We start from the raw sequence: 17,263 nt of genomic DNA on the forward strand, positions 1-17,263 counted from the left end.
TGGTTTCTGAGTTGCTTTAAACTTTCCATGGATATGGTCTGAACAAATAGTAGGCAAATTCGTTCGAGTATCAGTGAGAGAAACCCTGCTGCTCTTCTAAAAACGACGAATAAGAGCCTCCAGAACTTAGGCCCTTTTTATGCCAGTTTTCAGCTACTGGACTTGACATTTTGAAGCATAGCAATAACCTGACACTGATAAATACTTATTGTGTCAGTCTTCAAAGTGCTTCATAGTGAAGCAAACACTAAGCTCTAATGCAAGATAAAGTCTAGACACTGTAGGATGAACACGAGGAATCCACAGTCCTCACATCTACTGTGTGCCAACAGTCACATGCAAATACCTGAAGTCATTTAACTTTCCTGCCTTTAACACTGCCTGCCTCTGTTAGAGCTAAATAGCTGAGCGCCGGCTACAGAACAAGTTCATATTCTGCAGAGGTCTGCTGAGGCCCTGAGACTTTTTATTTATTATCAGCAATATTTCATTTTTTATTACTTAGGCAGAACAAAAGTAACATTCTGGATCTGTGACCAAAAGCAGCTCTGCCCTGCAGTCAGAGGATGACTTCCCAAGATCGCATTAGTAAGTGAAATAATATTTAATATGGGAATATAAAAATGTGAATTTTAGTAATTAAAAATGACTGTCTGGGTTGTGTGAAAGAGTGAAGAGACATCAGCTGACTGTGGGTGTTTTAAGCCATGACACTGTAAATGCAGTTCAGTGACACCAGAGGGATTCCTAACAAAAAGGGAGAGCTATGAACAGCACTGCTCAGGCACCAGCAGTATTGAAACTAGTCAGCTATGGCACCCTGCTGGGTGCATGGACTATAAACAGTACTGAATAATCTTCACCATGTAAATAAAGCCTCGTTTAGTTAAGGAACAATTGAAATATGGCACCCCCATGTAAGTATACTACACATGACAGAGCTGGGCAAAGTGCCGTGCTTCTGGTATTCCATCACTGAAAAGTACATAGAGTGAACACTTACTCACTTGTTATGGCTGTGGAAATGGCTGAAGGGCTTATAAGAGCATTTAATAACATTAAAATACAATTGAAATTGATACATTAACTCCAAAGATTCAGTGTCCTTTATTCATCTGCACAACAGAGGTGAGGCAATCCCAATAATGGGGTTGCGCTGAATTCTCTTAATTTTTACAAAGAATTGCAATGCTATGTAACAATCAGCAAATTAAAAAAATAACAATCACCAAACAAGGCAATTAATTAAGAAAAAAAGAAATAACCATACACACAATAAAACAAAACTAGAAAAATCACTTCAAGTTACCGCTCCTCCCTATTTTAGTCTCAATAAAAGAACAGTCTTACAAACCCCATTCCAAATGTGTAGCTGGTGTTTCTTCAGGTCATGATTTGTTGGACTTACGTGTGCCACAGACAAAGCTTTATTACGCTCCATGAAAAAGGAAAAGAAGATTCACACACCCATTTTAATACTGTAGGAAAGCACACGTAAGAATAAACAAAATAACAGATCTGTGCCAGAGCTGTAGTTCTGCTCCCCCTGATGCTCTGCCCCTGAGCACTGGCAGGCCCGAGCAGAAGCTCCAGGACCTTCCCCCAGTGTCACCACCTCCCCTCTGTGCACTGCCTGAGGGGGATGTGCCACCACCAGACACTGATCACCGGGGAGTGGCCTACAAACAGAGCCTCATGATTTCTTGGTGCTCCAGAGAAGCATTTTCTGCTTCTCATTCTGCTTTTCCCTACACCAGTGTAAATCACGTGCCTATCTGCTGAAAGCAGCAACTCTACCTCAGTATAAATGCAAAATATGGAAGCAGTGTCAGCCATCCTACAGAGGAATGGTGCACTTGGGCCTTAATCCTACAGCTTTCTAGGAGATGCCCTGTTGCCTTCTGAAGATTTTTGTCTGAGCAAACACAAAAATCCAGGTTATATTCCTCTACAATGATATCCTACAGATTTTCAACCTCCCTGTGTAACTTCCAATGCTTATCAAATGCTGCTAAAATGTTGCATGCAGTTTCCTCATAATAAAAAAAAGCAAAACCAAACACAAGTGATTGCCACATTCAACTTAAAATACAATTTTAGCAGTGATATTCATATTTATGAGGGGAAAATTTTGACTTCATCTTCAGCGGAACAGTGGGACATACTATAAAGAAAAGCAGCTATGCACTGCCTAGTCTGTTCTATTTTTATATTTTTTAACAGGACCCATTTAGAAAACAGGGTTGTGGATGGATACCTCCACACTGTCCGTGGTTCCTGCAGCTTGTTTCATTGTGCAGCCTATTAAGTAAAGTCTCTAGAGGTCTCTGGTGAGCTAATGACCAAGGTAACAGTACTTCTTATCGCCTGTACAGTTAGCAAGTCTGGCCCCTTCACTATCCTAATAGAAATTAATGAATTGTTCAAGCCCACAAGTTTCTAAATTAGAGTTCACATCAAACATCAAAATAAATACAATTTAATACAAAACATTTGAAAAAAAAACAACTTTACTTGTAAAAACTTATGCTTGGTCTCAAAGGTCATCTATCCTATCTAACCTATAATACCCATTATGGCACATGCTGGATTTATGGGGACACGCGAGAAATAGTTGAACTTCAAATTATAATGATGTGGTCTTGTGTCTTGCAGCTACCTGTTTTAGAGCCTTGTGTGTCCAGCTTCAAACAACTTAATATGTGGTTTCTTTAAATTTGATTACAAATATTGGAAAAAGAAAATAATCTCTCAGAAAAGTGCCAAGTTCTTCTTGCTCTTATCAAAACTAATGCAAAAAAACAAATCAGGACACATAGGAGAGTCTCATAATTTTGCAGATCACACCTACAAACAGCCCAAGAGACTGCAATCATGAAAAGAACGTTTTCCAGAAGCAAGTTAAAACAGCTGTGACAGGATGGGTTTCCACTATTGTCTTTCCTGAAGTCTCTTTAAATGATGGCATCATGTTCATCACTGTAATAGAAACAAAGTTATTAACATTCTGAAGTACAACCATCAGTCAGTATAAGAAACAGCCACCTAGCTGCTGCAAAGGTTATTCTGTGAACAAAGGCCATCTTGCTGAGCAGGGCCAAGCACACATTATCCTGGGAGCTGCAGGCCTCCCTAAGTCTGGGGACATCACCTCAGCTAAAAGAAACTTCTTCAACTGAGATGGATGATGCTGGGAAAAGCAACCTAGTTTTAAGAATTCCCAGTGCTTAAACTAAGGCTGGGACAAGGAGGCAAGCTCGGGAGAAAACTGAGTAAAGCTGGGTATAAATGGCAAATAAGTTCTGCAAGTCAATAGTAAGGTAAAAAGCAAATAATTTTTCTTAATCACTATATGCCAATAAGGTTCCATCAAAATGTTAGCATTAATTACAAAAAGGTGAGATAGATACAGTATGAAATCATAATTATAAACCCGCTTTCTCTCAGAAGCAAATGCTTCTGAGGAGAGAGGGAAAGAGAAGCTCAACAAGGACAAACCATGCCGAAGACAAGATGGCCCCCCAAACAGTCTGGAAGAGGCAGTTGAGATACCCTTTATTTTGTCCACCTGGGAAAACTCCTAGAGCAAATGTTTAAGTGTGGTTTTTCCACTTGCAGTCTGTACGCTGTGTGCAGCTCACAGACAACTTCTAAAGGATCTTGAAATGATAACCAAGAAAAGAAAGCTTACTGTCAGCAGGTTTGTAACTGCTGTGTGGGACCTACACTCCACAGCATGCTGCAGCTCACAGAAGGCTCAAAGTCATTGGTGTACACACAACAAACAAACGACTGTAGGTGGGAGCCAACCAATACCTTTTCACATGTGCTTCTCTACAGAACAGTCTTGGTTGCCCTCAATGGCTGAATACAAAGATACATGGGCAAGCTGATTCATCTAACAGATTCTAAGTGTGTATTTTAGGGTGGTAGAAATGATACAACTAGTTTAGATGTAGATGTCTATCTTCTGTTAAATGAACTCTACCTCATTTTACAAACTCATGAGGAGTAGTTGAAGAATATTCAGTGCATACAATTTTATGGAACAAAGTAACATCAAAAAAGAAATGTTAGAAATCAACCAGCTGCCCTGTAGACATTGCAAAGTGGTACAAAGACCTGGAGGTATGTTAGAAGTGATATGGAAGAGAGATGGAAAAAGAGTTCCAATAAAATGTCATCTCAATAATAGGAACAATGGGCTGGGGGAGGGAGTGAGGGTGAAGAGTGAACCCACAAATGTATCTAGGAAAACAATGTCAGAAGAGTCAGATTCCTAGCAAATATACGAACACCTCACAAATATGGTCATAAACAATCAGTGCATAAAGGGAACAGAAAATGGCAGACACATTTACAGCTATCAAATTAGGACATGTATGTATACATGCATTTGTAAGAAATACTTCTGGCATTCATTTAAGCAAATACCAGCCACAAAAAACATCCAGTACGTATCATGCAGAGCAGAGGTCTAAAAGGCACCTCAGCTGTGGAAGAATTCTTTTACACTTTTGTTATACAGAAGAAAATGTCATCCATGGGACTCAGTCACAGCTGGTATGGATGAAGGCTGAGTCTTGTAATGGATAGGGTAAGAGAAGGAAAACGAACCAGAAAATGAAGAACACGAGTAAAAAGCACAGTGACTTAAATTGAAATAGCTGACAGAGAAGGGTCTCTTAAAAATATTTATATACTAGGTCACAGGAAAAAAAATTAAAACACACAAAGGAGAGGCACAAGACTAATGAGGAGAAGCAGAAGGGATGAAAGGAATTACCATAGTTAAAGCTCTTAATAATGTTATCTTCGTGAAAATTTATTTGAGTTTACTTCCCTCAAGAAATTCACTATGTAAGTGATAAATTGACTATGTGATAGTGCCTCTGAAACTTACATGGTTCTGTACTGAATTCCTCTTCTGGAGTGGTACGTTTTGCACCCAATGTAGAGAATAACTAGAACGCAAAGTGTCAGCACAATGCCACCTACAAAACTGCCCACGTCAAATCTGGAGGCTTTGGCTACGACAGTCTCAGATTTTGATGTGGCTGAAAGAAGAAAACAAAGGCAGTTTTTACAAGATTTGTTTCAAGGGACTCCTTTGTATTCTGCCCTCCCCAGATGACTCACGTGTCATCTAAAGACAGCTGGACACATTTTACAAAGATCAACTGGCAAGATACCAACCAAGCACACTGAAACTTTAGAGTTCCACACTGTGGTGACGTGGGAGCAGCTGATCCATCTGCTTGCTCTCTCTGAAAAACTGACTGCCACTTCTCCTTTCCACCTTCCTCTTTCCCTTGTTTTCCCCCTGCTCTCTCCTTCTACATCTGTTGCCCTTCTTACACCAGGTCTCATGTTTTTCAGATCCTCCAATATAACTCACTAAGTTTGGTCTGAAATGACCCAGCAGAAAAGGAAGCTGCTTTGACTCAGATGAACACAGCAGGTCAGCTTACTGAGGGTCCAACAACCACCAAGTCAGCCAGCACAGGTAAGCAACGAGAGTAAAAGACTTCTGGTGGTGATAGTTGCTGGTTGCTCTAGTGTACGCACCCTCAATCTGCAGGTAAAAGCAGCTAGACTGAGCTCAGCTCTGCAGCCCAACACAAGTGTCCCCCAGAGATCAAATACTGACATAGATACATATTGACTTTAGATAAAACCTAGTAGTTTCCATGTGAAAACTGGTTTCATCTGCCACAAGATGACCCAGTTTGTGCCTGTTTGTACCTGCCACAAGGTGAGTTGTATGGCCAACTAAAAGTTCTGCTGACCTACCCAGTAAGGTTTTACTTGCAAGGAAAATCTGAATTCTATAGTTACTGTTTTTGTACTCAAGAGTACTGTCAAACTGTATCTGACAACTTTACACAAAGTGCAAACCATCCACAGTCATACTCTACATTAGGAATAAAATTACTACATTGCTACAAATGGGGCAAACAGAGCTCTGCCTTGCTACCAAATCAGTCACCTTGAAAGCCCCAGGGTAGCTGAGAGAGAGGAAGTAGTAAACGTGTTCATATACACTGTACAAAGGGGGAATGGAAGATGCAATGAAGTTGTACTCAAAAACCTACTGCCAAGTCTTTTAATGAGCAGGTTAACAACCTCCTAACATAATTAACCTTCTAGCTGGTGGCTGCCAGTTCACACTACTTGCATTTGTATTTTTTCTTAAATATTTCAGGTGGCTCACGTTAAATGAAGCCTTGCTAAGTACGTGGAGCGCTCAGAAGAACATTACTGCGGCCAACTAAAAAACATGCTCTTGCTTTTCAGCATGTAAATATATTACTACACTACTGTAAAAATAGGCTAGTATGTGGAATTGTACAACAGGTGTCTGTCTACATGTGGAAGTGTGAGCCTACCTGTAACAGACGTGGAAGAAATCTTGGAAGTGGTCACTGTGACATTAACTTGTGATGATGTGACTGATGAAGCCGTAGTTGATCCTGTCTGCTTGGCTTCAGTGGGCTGAGCAGGAATGGTGGAAGATGCAAGAGTGCTGGTGGGATGGCTGGTGCTGGTGGGATGGCTGGCACTGGTGGGAGTACCTGGGAAATTTTTCGTTTGACATCATTCAGAAAAACAGATAAAAATAATCAACTGCATAACAAAACGATTGTCATACCCACACAGAAAGACAGAATAACAACAAAAAACAAAAAACCTGTACTGATACTTAGGTTTGCACACGAACTCTTCTCCTGCTCACTTCCTTTGGAAAGACCTAACTCCCATTTCTGGGGCTCAAAGTGAGGAGCAGCTTTAAGGAAAGGCTGCAGATAAAACCTGGATCATATCCAGTAATTTTTAGAAGTATCAAATCCTTTGGTAACGCTGTCCAAGCCCATAGAATCACTCCTGACAGAATATTTTGAAATGTGATAAAATTCTGAACCAACAGTAGATTTCCAACTTTTCATGTAACTAAGCTTTTCCAATAAGAACAGATTTTATAGGAAAACACCCCAAATTTTAGCAATAATTTAATCTTCAATTTACTTTTGGACGACAGATTCAATTAAGGTTGTGTGTATTTTAAACTTAGGTATGTTCAACTCAAAAGACAAAATGCTGAATTTTCACCATGTGTGAAAAACTACATATTAAGTCTGCTATCTTGTATCATTTATTTTGTAGCAGACTATTGCTGAGGCTAAAGCAGAAGACTGGAATGTTGTTTCACAGGTTTGGCTGATATCTAACATTTTTAACTTCTCTTCTGCTTTTACCTAACACTTCCTCTTTCCTCCCCACTTAAAGAAGCAATGAACTGTTCAGAATAAAAGTATCATGAGACAAAATGCAAGAGTAACAACAGAGGAAATTGATATTTATAGCACAATACTAATAGCTTTAGTAGAAGGCAGCCAGCTAGAATAATCGTAAGAAAATTACCTATTTTTTAAGGAACTAATGAGAATCATGAGCACCTTATGAAACCTCTCTAAGCAGATAATAGGAGGCAAACAGCTTTTACACATGAAATCATTTTACAGTGAAAAAGGTCCCTTTGCACTGTCTGCTGCTGTGTTATTTCTATAGCCTCATACAATTGGATTCATCTTTAGACACCATCCAAGCTCTTCATTATGTGGGCTCAAATGCCCCATTATACTTGTGTTTTCTTGAAACTGTCTAAAACTTAGAACACTTGCATAAAGGAGTGTTTCACCTGTCTAAAACTTAGAACACTTGCATAAAGGAGTGTTTCACCTGTCTAAAACTTAGAACACTTGCATAAAGGAGTGTTTCACCTCAACTCCATAGTAAAGCTGATGTTCAGTTTCTGTTTTTCTGTACGACACTCCCAAACTCCTGTAACTTTGGTCTAAAGGTAGGAAGCCACACACAGAACGCTGTCCTTGCTAAGACTTTGATTTCACAGACACAGACACCAAAGACATAAAAAAGCAAACACTGAGGCAACGTAAATGTTCAGAAAGGGAAGACCTACAAGCCATTTTTTTGTGTCATTTAACATTAAAAATGCTGAAACAGCCCAATGCCCTCCCCCAGAGTAAATATGATTTATCTTCCTCTTTGATGTTATCCTTGTACTTTGCTCTAGGTGACACCAGGAAATGAACATTCATTGGATGGGACAGATGGAAGACCATGTTCACTGTGCTTACCTTGTTACAATTAGGAAATTGAGTTCCTCTATGAAGCATGTGTAAGATACATCAGATAAAGTTCAGGGAACATTTTAATACTGGCAGACAAACTCCCAAAATATACAACCATTCATAAATTTCAAACAGTTCCTCACTGTACAAAATATAAGTCTAAATGGCGGCCAACTACAGTCATGAGATGAAATCACACTTACCCACTATATTCTTTATGTAAAAATGACATCAACCAGGAGAAAAGGCAAATCTGAATGCAACTGTCAACCAAGCACAGGTGGCTTTTTAGTTTGTTGGGATGTTTTAAATTAATTATTACTTTCATTACTTTGCTGTGCTTTTTGAACCACCATTGCTGAGTGTCACATTTCACGGCAATACAGTGGCTGATGGGTCCAGGTGTATCACTATTAGATTATAATGTTCAAAGATGGTATTTACTCTGTGAGTACTAAACTACCCTTAGGAAAACACGTCAGCAAAAAAGAAAAAATCCAAGCAAGCAGCTATCATGAGGAATTTCAGCAAATCTGCACATTACTTTCTCCCCGACTGTCTCATAAAGAAGGAAAAAAAAAGGATCACTGAAAGGATTACAGCACTTGGTAATATAACACATACTAAAAGCAAAATCTGGCTAATCTTCTACAGACGTAGTTTTGTGATATATTTAGTGCCAGTCATTTCAGAACACTAGTGGGAGGTTTTCAGAGGCATGTGGGAAATTTGGGAAGTTGACATGAATTGGGCACCAATCCCTTCTTCTTTGCCTCTGAAAAAACTTGCTCATACTGTTGTACCAACAGAGTTCATATGAAAGAACATTTGCTAGGAACATCTGTCCTTTTATCTTCTATTTCCCTAATCACTTTTCCCCAAAAGACAGCTGTGCTTCACTGAGCATCATGCTAAACAAACCCAGACTGCATGTGTTAATTTTTCTACCTACAAAGGACGTGTGCTGGGAGTGTTGTTCAGGTTTATGACAATTTTTAAGAGACAGTTATCCTCTTTTGTAAACTGCCTTCGCTACCTTAGATCTGTTCAAGCTACATATACAGTGTAATGATAACTGTTAGCACCATGTAATACTCTTTGTATAACTAACCTCTCAAACTGCACAAGCACTGTGCTAGCATACAAAATTATTACTGAACGCTCTTCATAAAATAAAAACTCTCCTTTTCACAGAAAATGATCTTCCTACAGAATAGATTTTCATTCTTGCCATGAAAAGCAGAGACTAAGCAAAATTAGCCAGCTGTATACATCCAGCAATAAAACTGCTAATCTTTATTCTGAAGAGAGTATCAAAATGGATGCAGACTATCTTAACGTCTATGAAGTTTCTAACACCAAAATTAAAAAATGAAGGATGTGACCTGTAAACTGGGTGAAGTAAGGCACAGCTATCTGTTAGGTTGGTAGTGTATGGGCTCAGACCTCTGCAAGAAGCCCACAGTCAGGGCTGGAGCACAGGGTGGATTGAAGCCTGTGTTTTACAGTGGCTTTGCACACGAGGAAGATCTTAAGGCAACAAAGGAATTACCAAAATCTCTCTAAGTAAGACATGCCTAAACTGGTATATACCTCAGGCAATGGAATGAGAAACTGCACCACTTCCTTGCTATACAAAGGTCTTTGCAAAGTTTGTTTTTTTTTTTCCTCTACTGATGAGTGTTTGATTCTTAATGGAATTGCAAGCAAATCAGGGTAGCTCATGTTATCAGATGGCAGAGGCACAAAGTGAGAGCAGTACTGGCAATGCAATGACTTACCCAGGACTTAGGATCAGAATAAAATTCCACAAATACACAAAATATCTTAGGGTAGGCACAGCATTTCTGCCCTGCTTTCATGGGGCTTTTGGCACAAAGGGGACCCAATTAATGCGTAGAACCTGTTTTTCTTCTCACAAAACCATCCTTTTGTCTGTGCATCACAGACTGACTGCACAACATTAATTCTTACCCAGCCTTTGCTGCTGTGGTTAAATATGCCTGCATAAGCTCTCCCAGAAAATCATTTTCTTAAAATTTTCCTTAAAAAAAAAATAATAATCTCACATCAACATAGCCAAGGGCTGGAAAGCTGCAAATCCAGGTGGATAACCTGCTGCTTTGTGTCTCAGGTCAAAAACCTGCTTTCAAGCTCTACCAGCTGCTGTGTCAAAGAAGTTTCTTCTTTCAACAAAGATGTGTTTTGTAAACACATTACTTATGTCAGAGCATCACAACTGCAACAGTACTGCCTCAAGAAATCATTTTCACCCACAGTTGTTTTTTTTTTTTTTTTGTAAAGGCATGAAGGTAAGATACTAGAACAATGCAAAAATAACCATGACAGATTGTTCCAGATCTGTTGCTCATGTCACACCTGAACTGCAATGTTTTGTGCTATGAGATCTAGAAAGACTATTTTCTACTGTATAAGCTGCCCTGAACTTTACCTAAAGGAAACAGTTATTCTTGAAACTCAAGTCCCAGTGCTTTCATTATACTCTAAATCTATTTACTGTGAAATATAATTAAATAGATATGTGGTGTTTACACAACAACACATTCAGCTGTATTCCATGAAAATAGGAGAGAAAGAATGAACATTAATGACAACTCCACTTCTTTTGAATTATTTTCTGAAGCTTTATTTTTTTATTCTTGTTCCTCTATGGCACTCTATGGCATCTCATAGCATTATTTTATGTTGCATCTCTATCTCCTGAAAGGATAAAGCCTCTCTCAAAAAAACACTTATCATGGAAATTTCTTTAGAATTTGGTATGAGGGTCATTTTGGAGCTAGGTTCATAACAGCAGGCAGATGAACATACGTACCTGCTGCAGACTGTGTGGATGGCACGGCAGAGAAATTGGATGAAGTACCATTTTCTTCAAGGAAAAAAGAAAACAAGAAAAGAAATACTCACTTTCACTTTAACTTACTAACTTATAAAGTACCAACAGCAGAACTCCAGAACAGTTTTGTCAACCCTCCTTGCAATTTTGCCTCCTTGCAATCCTTTGCACAGGTTAAAAACAAGCTCAGATGTAAGAACCAATATAACATTTGTATAATCACCAAAAATAGGGGGAAGGAGGGGGAAACATTTTTTTTAAAGTATAATTATAGCCAACTAGCTCCAGTGTTGAGTACTAAACACACAACTTTTATACCAATACCTGAGATGCTAAGTTACAGATGTAATTGACTTTAAGAAATGGTCTGTGATTCTACAATGACAAATACATTCTTCCTTGGACACACTGCTTTTTATATCAGTATAAGCCACAGATACACTTGGGGTTAAACCTTTCCCACACTGGCCCTGTGCTGTAGCTACACAGCTTTGGGTTTTCCTCAGGTTCTGAGTTCTTGCTTCTGCAACCTTGGGAACACATCTGGACGTGGACTGCATGCTCATACAGGTGAGAGGAAGCCACGCACACTGCTTGGAATTTGGGTGTGAGTCACTGATGCAATCAGCACAATGACGAAGTGAGTCAATGAGCAGAGCATTGGCTCTTCATCCCATTTCTTGGCCAAGGGAAAATGAGATGAGCAAAGGAATACAGAGTAAAAGTGACTCAGGGAAAATCCCTTCTGCATGGGTGGCTTAAACCCCATGCATTGCTTAAAGGCGTGCACCTCAATGCAGTCAAAATGAGATCACACTGCAACAGATTTGTGCTTTAACACTTTGTAACATGCTCAAGCTCAGGGGACCTGGAATACGTTTTGATATTAAGAATACTCAAATGAACAAGTGCCCTGCCTTTTCCTCAGCAGCACTGAAATCAACAGCCTGGCAGGCTTTCTACTTGGTTCTCTTTTTAACTGTAAATTGATGTTGGCAGATATTTCTAGTTCTACACATAAAGCTTTCTCATTGTATTCCACCTCTCTGGTGAGGATTAACATCCCATTGCTCTGAGGGCACCTAAGGGCATGAGAAATGACTTGGTTTATGCTGCTCATCAGTTTTTCTTAAATATCTTTAGTTGTCAGGAAATCAATGTGACAATCAGAATACCTCCATACTGCCCTACAGCTGTTGGTGAATCAGTAAAAGATAAACCATTACTGGGCAGTTTAAGGCATGCAGTAATATGCATTACTTTTCTCAGTGCTACTAAAACACAGAAAAAGAAGTACCAGGAGTATTACCTTGCACTGTGGGGTGTGGAGTTGGATTAGATGTTGTGTTGGTGATGCTCACCTCTGCAAAGGCATTTCCAGCTTAAAAAAAAATAATAATAAAATATATATATATACACATATATATATATATATATAAAGGAAAAGATACTTTAGTTTAGGTGCTTTAGTTCCACTAGGAGAAAAAAGACAGTTAGTATAGCAACCACCATTTTGAGTATCAACATGACTAAGGTACCATGGGCAGGAATTAGGTAACGATGCTATAGAAGTACAATACCACAACAGCCTGCCCTCAGTACATCACAAATGCTAACAGTCACACTACCCAACCACCACATGAGCTGGAACTCCTTCCCATTCCCTACTTTATCTTCTTCATCAACACCAAGTTCTCTTCCTTGCGACGTAAAGAGACTGAAAGAAGAAGCAGAACTCAGCCATCCTCCTTCAGTAATTATATATGACTCACATCATTTTCAGCAGAAGGCAGAGAACCTCTCACATAAATTTTTTCCTGGAAGGCCTTTGCAGGTAGGGGTGTCCTTGCTCTGTTCCTACATGAACACCATACTGATGACTATTAGAGGTCTGATGTCTGTCCTCGGGCCTGGTCCTGCAATGAATGCAAAGCCTGGCACTCACACACCTGCAAGAGGATCGGTTGTGGATCCTATCTTTGTCCAGCAGTGTTTAGTTCAGATCACTTGGGACAGCATTCCATTACAGGAAAGCAAGTAACCTGAACTAAAAGTCTCAGAAACCTGGCACCTTCTCAGTACTTACAAGAAAGATCTCAGACTGGTAAACTTGTAAATACAAATGAGAACATGCAATGCCCTTTCCTGCTCAGTCAGCAGAAAGGACTCCATGGAGAATGACATGAAAGTTAGAGAGGATTGAGACCTCATCCAGCTTCAAAGATATCCTTATTATTATGATTTTTAAACCAAAACCGCAAAGTTCCTTTTAATTTGGTTCACAGTTACTCCAGCAGACAAAGACATCCTAATAAGGGGTAGTGTATGAGCACATGCCATGTCAGAACGTGTGGCAGTGAATAGGACAGGTGAGAAAGAGAATCTGAACCCACCACCATTTCCAAACTGTTCTCCATCCCCAAACAGTGGTTTTGGTATCCAATATGTGTATACCACTCACTGGGGAGACCAGGAGGAAACTGGAAGGATACCCTGGGTCACAGCAAAGGGAGAAGGATCATACCCTTCTGCATAGCCATGGCAGCAAGGAAACTCTGTGCATGAGCAGAGGTACAGCTTTTGAAGCCACAGGATGAGCTGAAATGTTGAGGTGTGAAATCCTGGGTGAAGAAAATCTGCTGACGCTTGCTCGCACTGTGATTCAGAGGAGAAAAAACATCTTTGTGTTCATTCTTCACGACGAAACAGACCTGAACCAAGGAAATGCCTAGTTCCAACAATGCACCAAAGCTCCAGATACCAGAAAAGGACAGAGAAAGGGGACAAGCAGCCTTTTCATCAGACAGCTTCATGCCTTCCTCTCTTCAAAGCCAAGCAGAGGTGCAGCTACAAACAGCAGTGCCTGGGATGGGCTGGGGTGTGCTGCAGGCAGGCGTGCTTCCTGCCAGATCCCACAGCACAGCTGCTTGCAGTAAGCACTTTCAGGGCCTCTCTGTGGTTTTGGTGGTCTGATGCATAAGAAGTTGTAAGCTTGAGACAATTTGAATACACAAACTTCCAGAAGGGTAGAATCCAGCTTTATGGCTGGACAACAGCTTCCAGGAGCACAGTTCAGACACAGAGATAGATGTGAGTGCTGAAAATAAACAGGATGTAATTCTAAATGGACATAATCTCACCGTATCCTGTAAAAAACAACGCAGTGGGTAACTGCCACAAGCCCTTAATGTTAGAAATGTGCAGTCTCCAACTGAGGCACACTCTGAATTGCAGCTCCCTGCAGGTGCAGCCTGGCAGGAGACTCACACACCAATAGTGGCACAACTCAGGCAGCTCCCAGTGTGAGATGGGGTGGTTTGCTGACTCCCACGCTCACAGAAAAGATAAGCACATCCCCGAGCACTCGCAGGCTTTGTACCCACACTTAACTAAACCCAGTGCTCCAGAAAGATGCTGGAATAGGACTCATGTTTTCTTCTAAGTGCAGCTTTACATATTCATTTTGTGGACATTTCAAAGGTCATCCAATCCGCACCTGGGCACCTTCACTTTTCAAGTTTGATGCAAAGCAGGTAGGGAGGTAGGCCTGTCTCCAAGCTGTTCTGCTTCTGTTAGTTTAAATATAACAACAACAAAGTAGGGAAGCACTGACAGCACGAAGATCTAGCCTCTGATCAATCCAAATGCATACAAGCCTCAGCGCTGGAGTGGTAACAGCAGCAACAGGAACACCTCTGCCGCCTCCAGCACACTCCTTCTTCCAGTGGGAATGGATTAAACTCAAATTCTGGAGATTAAAACATGAACTACCCACTGGACCTAAATCCACTGCAATGCTGACAAACTGTAAATCCCAAGACCTGCTATTCAGAAGCTCTGTATTTCTTTTTCCCTTGACTCAACAAGATTCTGATACCTACTTTTGAAGTGGCCTTGAGCTAACAGGTTTGTTGCATGAGCCCAGCACGGAGATCAGGCAGGATTATCCATGCAGCAATTTGGACAGGGTGCCATGCCTCAGCACTGTGAAATCCATCTCACAAGCTTGCAAAAGAAACCTTTACGCAGATTCTTATGAAAACAGCAGGGATCAAAGTAACTGATCGTCAGCCTCAGTCAGTTTGAGACTGAAACATGACTACACCTGCTGCCACCCAAGGATTTAAACGAAGTACAGAGACGTACTGCATCCAAAACACACACTCGTCAGGCCTGGAGACACTGCTGCTGCTTCTTCCTGGTCTTGGTGGGCAGCTCTGTGCAGGTGGGCTCACAGGAGGTGCTGTAGCTGTCTTCCAAATAAGCAGGATAGGGTGGGCTGCTTTGTGGCAGCATCACCTCTCCTCGCTCTCTAAGGTCACAGAACCACAGAATGGTTTGTGTTGGAAGGGACCTTAAAGATCACTCAGTCCCAACTCCTGCCACGGGCTGGCTGCACCTCACCAGCTCAGGCTGCCCAGGGCCCCATCCAACCTGGCCTTCAGCACCTTCAGGGATGGGGCGTCACAGCTCTCTGGGTAGTCTGTACCAGGGCCTTGCTGCCCTCTGAGTAATGAATTGCTTCCTAATATCTATCCTAAATCTCCCCTTTTAGCTTAAGCCATTAATGCCATTAATGACTTAAGACATTCCCCCTGTCCTATCACTATAAGGACATGTAAAAAGTCAGTTCCCTCCTGCTTGTAAGTACTTGAAAGGATATCTTCATGGAACCAACTGGATTTTATAGAACCATAATATTTTGGTAAGTGTTTCTTTCACTGACCTGACACAGAAATGAACTTTCAGGCAGAGTAGAAGATCAGCATTATATGGAAATCACCAGTTGCCCTTAAAATCTTAACAGGAGCGAGGGCAAACGTGCTGTCACCTTCACGTTTTGTAACCCGCACTATTTTTTGTTGGGTTTCACACTTTCTCGGGCAGTGCTCCAAGCGGAGCACGGTGACTGCTGCAGAAACCAACAGAAACTTCGACCTCTTGAACAAGTGGAGCCCGACCGAACGCAGCCGTGTTCTAACCACGCACACCCAAACACGCTGAAAACCTGAGAGACTTCTGTGGGACTCCGTGTCCCGCCCTACAGCTGTACCTCCGTAGGCACACTGAGCCTGGAAAGGCCGGCGCAGCCCGCGCGGCTCAGCTCCCGCCACGCTGCTGCAATTCGGAACGCGGGCGGAACCAAACCGAGCCCACCCCGGCGCACCGAGGGCCCCGAGCCGCAGCGCTCAGCACTCCCAGCGCCGGCGGACGTCCCCCCGCGGCCCGCCCGTCCCTCTCGGCCGCTACTCACGGGAGCCGAGGCCGAGAAGCAGCAGCAGTGCGACCGCCCGCAGCGCGCAGGCAGCACCCGGAACGAAGAAGCGCATGGCCGCGGAGAAAGCCGCGCGGCGCCGGGACGGCTGCAGCACGCCGGGCGCTGCGGTCCGCGGGGCGGGGCGGGGCGGGGCTGAGGGGCGGCCATGGCGGCGTGGCGCGCGCTCGGCCCCGGGGAGTGAGGTGGTGCGGATCGTCAGGGCGGCAATTGCTTTCAGTTTTCTTGCGTGATTCTGACTTAAAATTGATGTTGGAAACTAAAGGGAGGTTTAGATTAGACGTTGGGGAAACGTTTCACTCAGAGGGTTTTCAGGCGCTGGCAGTGCTTCCCCGAGCCGTGCTGCCCCATCCCTGGAAGTGCTCAGGGCTGTGTTGGGTGGCCCTGGGCAGTCTGAGCTGGTGGGGGGAGCCAGCCCAGGGCAGGGCTTGGGGCTGGGTGGGCTTTAAGGTCCCTTCCAACCCAAACCATTCTTGATTGTATGTTCTTATGAATTCAAACAGATAGAAAGGAAGGCGAAGTAAGTGCATATGCTTCTACAGCAGCACTTTTAATGTGGGTCTTCATCAAAGTCACAATAGGATGTTTAACACAGCACCTCCAGTTTGCTGTAGTGCAGACATATTTGCATGCCAAGCACAGTGATAAAGGCACAGAAGAAGGGCCTGGCCCCAGAGCAGGCACAGCTGTGAAACTGAGTTGAGCTACTGCTCAAGCCCTGGATCATCTTCTAAGTCACCCTGCTAAGCACATTTGCTCTGTAAGTCTCATAGAGCAGTGAACTATATATAATTCTGAGCAAAGGTTTTGCATTTGGTGGAAATAGGTAATGTGTGTTACACCTATAGGATTTTCTTATGCCTCTGTTCTTTGCTTCCTACCCAGTTCTCCTGAGTAAGGTTCATGAAGACCAATATGCACCTTTGTCCTGTGAATTTTCTGAAATGATCCTCCAAAGCTTCTCTCTATGATGGCAGT

The 17,263-nt window shown here is 42.1% G+C and overlaps 1 protein-coding gene across 1 annotated transcript; it reads right to left on the reverse strand.

Moving 5' to 3' along the window:
* Window positions 1-1,088: 1,088 nt before the first annotated feature.
* On the reverse strand, window positions 1,089-16,370 carry TMEM123 (transmembrane protein 123). Its single transcript, XM_065730032.1, has 6 exons — window positions 16,271-16,370; window positions 12,320-12,391; window positions 10,990-11,043; window positions 6,390-6,575; window positions 4,904-5,057; window positions 1,089-2,979 (listed from the first exon to the last, which is right to left on the reverse strand). The coding sequence occupies exons 1-6, from the start codon at window positions 16,338-16,340 to the stop codon at window positions 2,955-2,957; spliced, it is 561 nt and encodes a 186-aa protein (XP_065586104.1). The 5' UTR covers window positions 16,341-16,370; the 3' UTR covers window positions 1,089-2,954.
* Between the last annotated feature and the right edge of the window lie 893 nt (window positions 16,371-17,263).

Source organism: Cyrtonyx montezumae, unplaced genomic scaffold (assembly GCF_038088225.1).
Source record: "Cyrtonyx montezumae isolate F1298 unplaced genomic scaffold, pur_monq_1.0 scaffold_12, whole genome shotgun sequence".
NCBI lineage: Eukaryota > Metazoa > Chordata > Aves > Galliformes > Odontophoridae > Cyrtonyx > Cyrtonyx montezumae.

Coding starts and splice junctions, on each gene's coding strand:
- TMEM123 (XM_065730032.1), bottom strand. CDS start 16,340: ATGCGCTTCTTCGTTCCGGGTGCTGCCTGCGCGCTGCGGGCGGTCGCA. Junction 12,392..16,270: donor GCTGCTGCTTCTCGGCCTCG/GCTCCCGTGAGT, acceptor TTTTTTTTTAAG/CTGGAAATGCCTTTGCAGAG. Junction 2,980..4,903: donor GGAATTCAGTACAGAACCAT/GTAAGTTTCAGA, acceptor TTTCTATTACAG/TGATGAACATGATGCCATCA.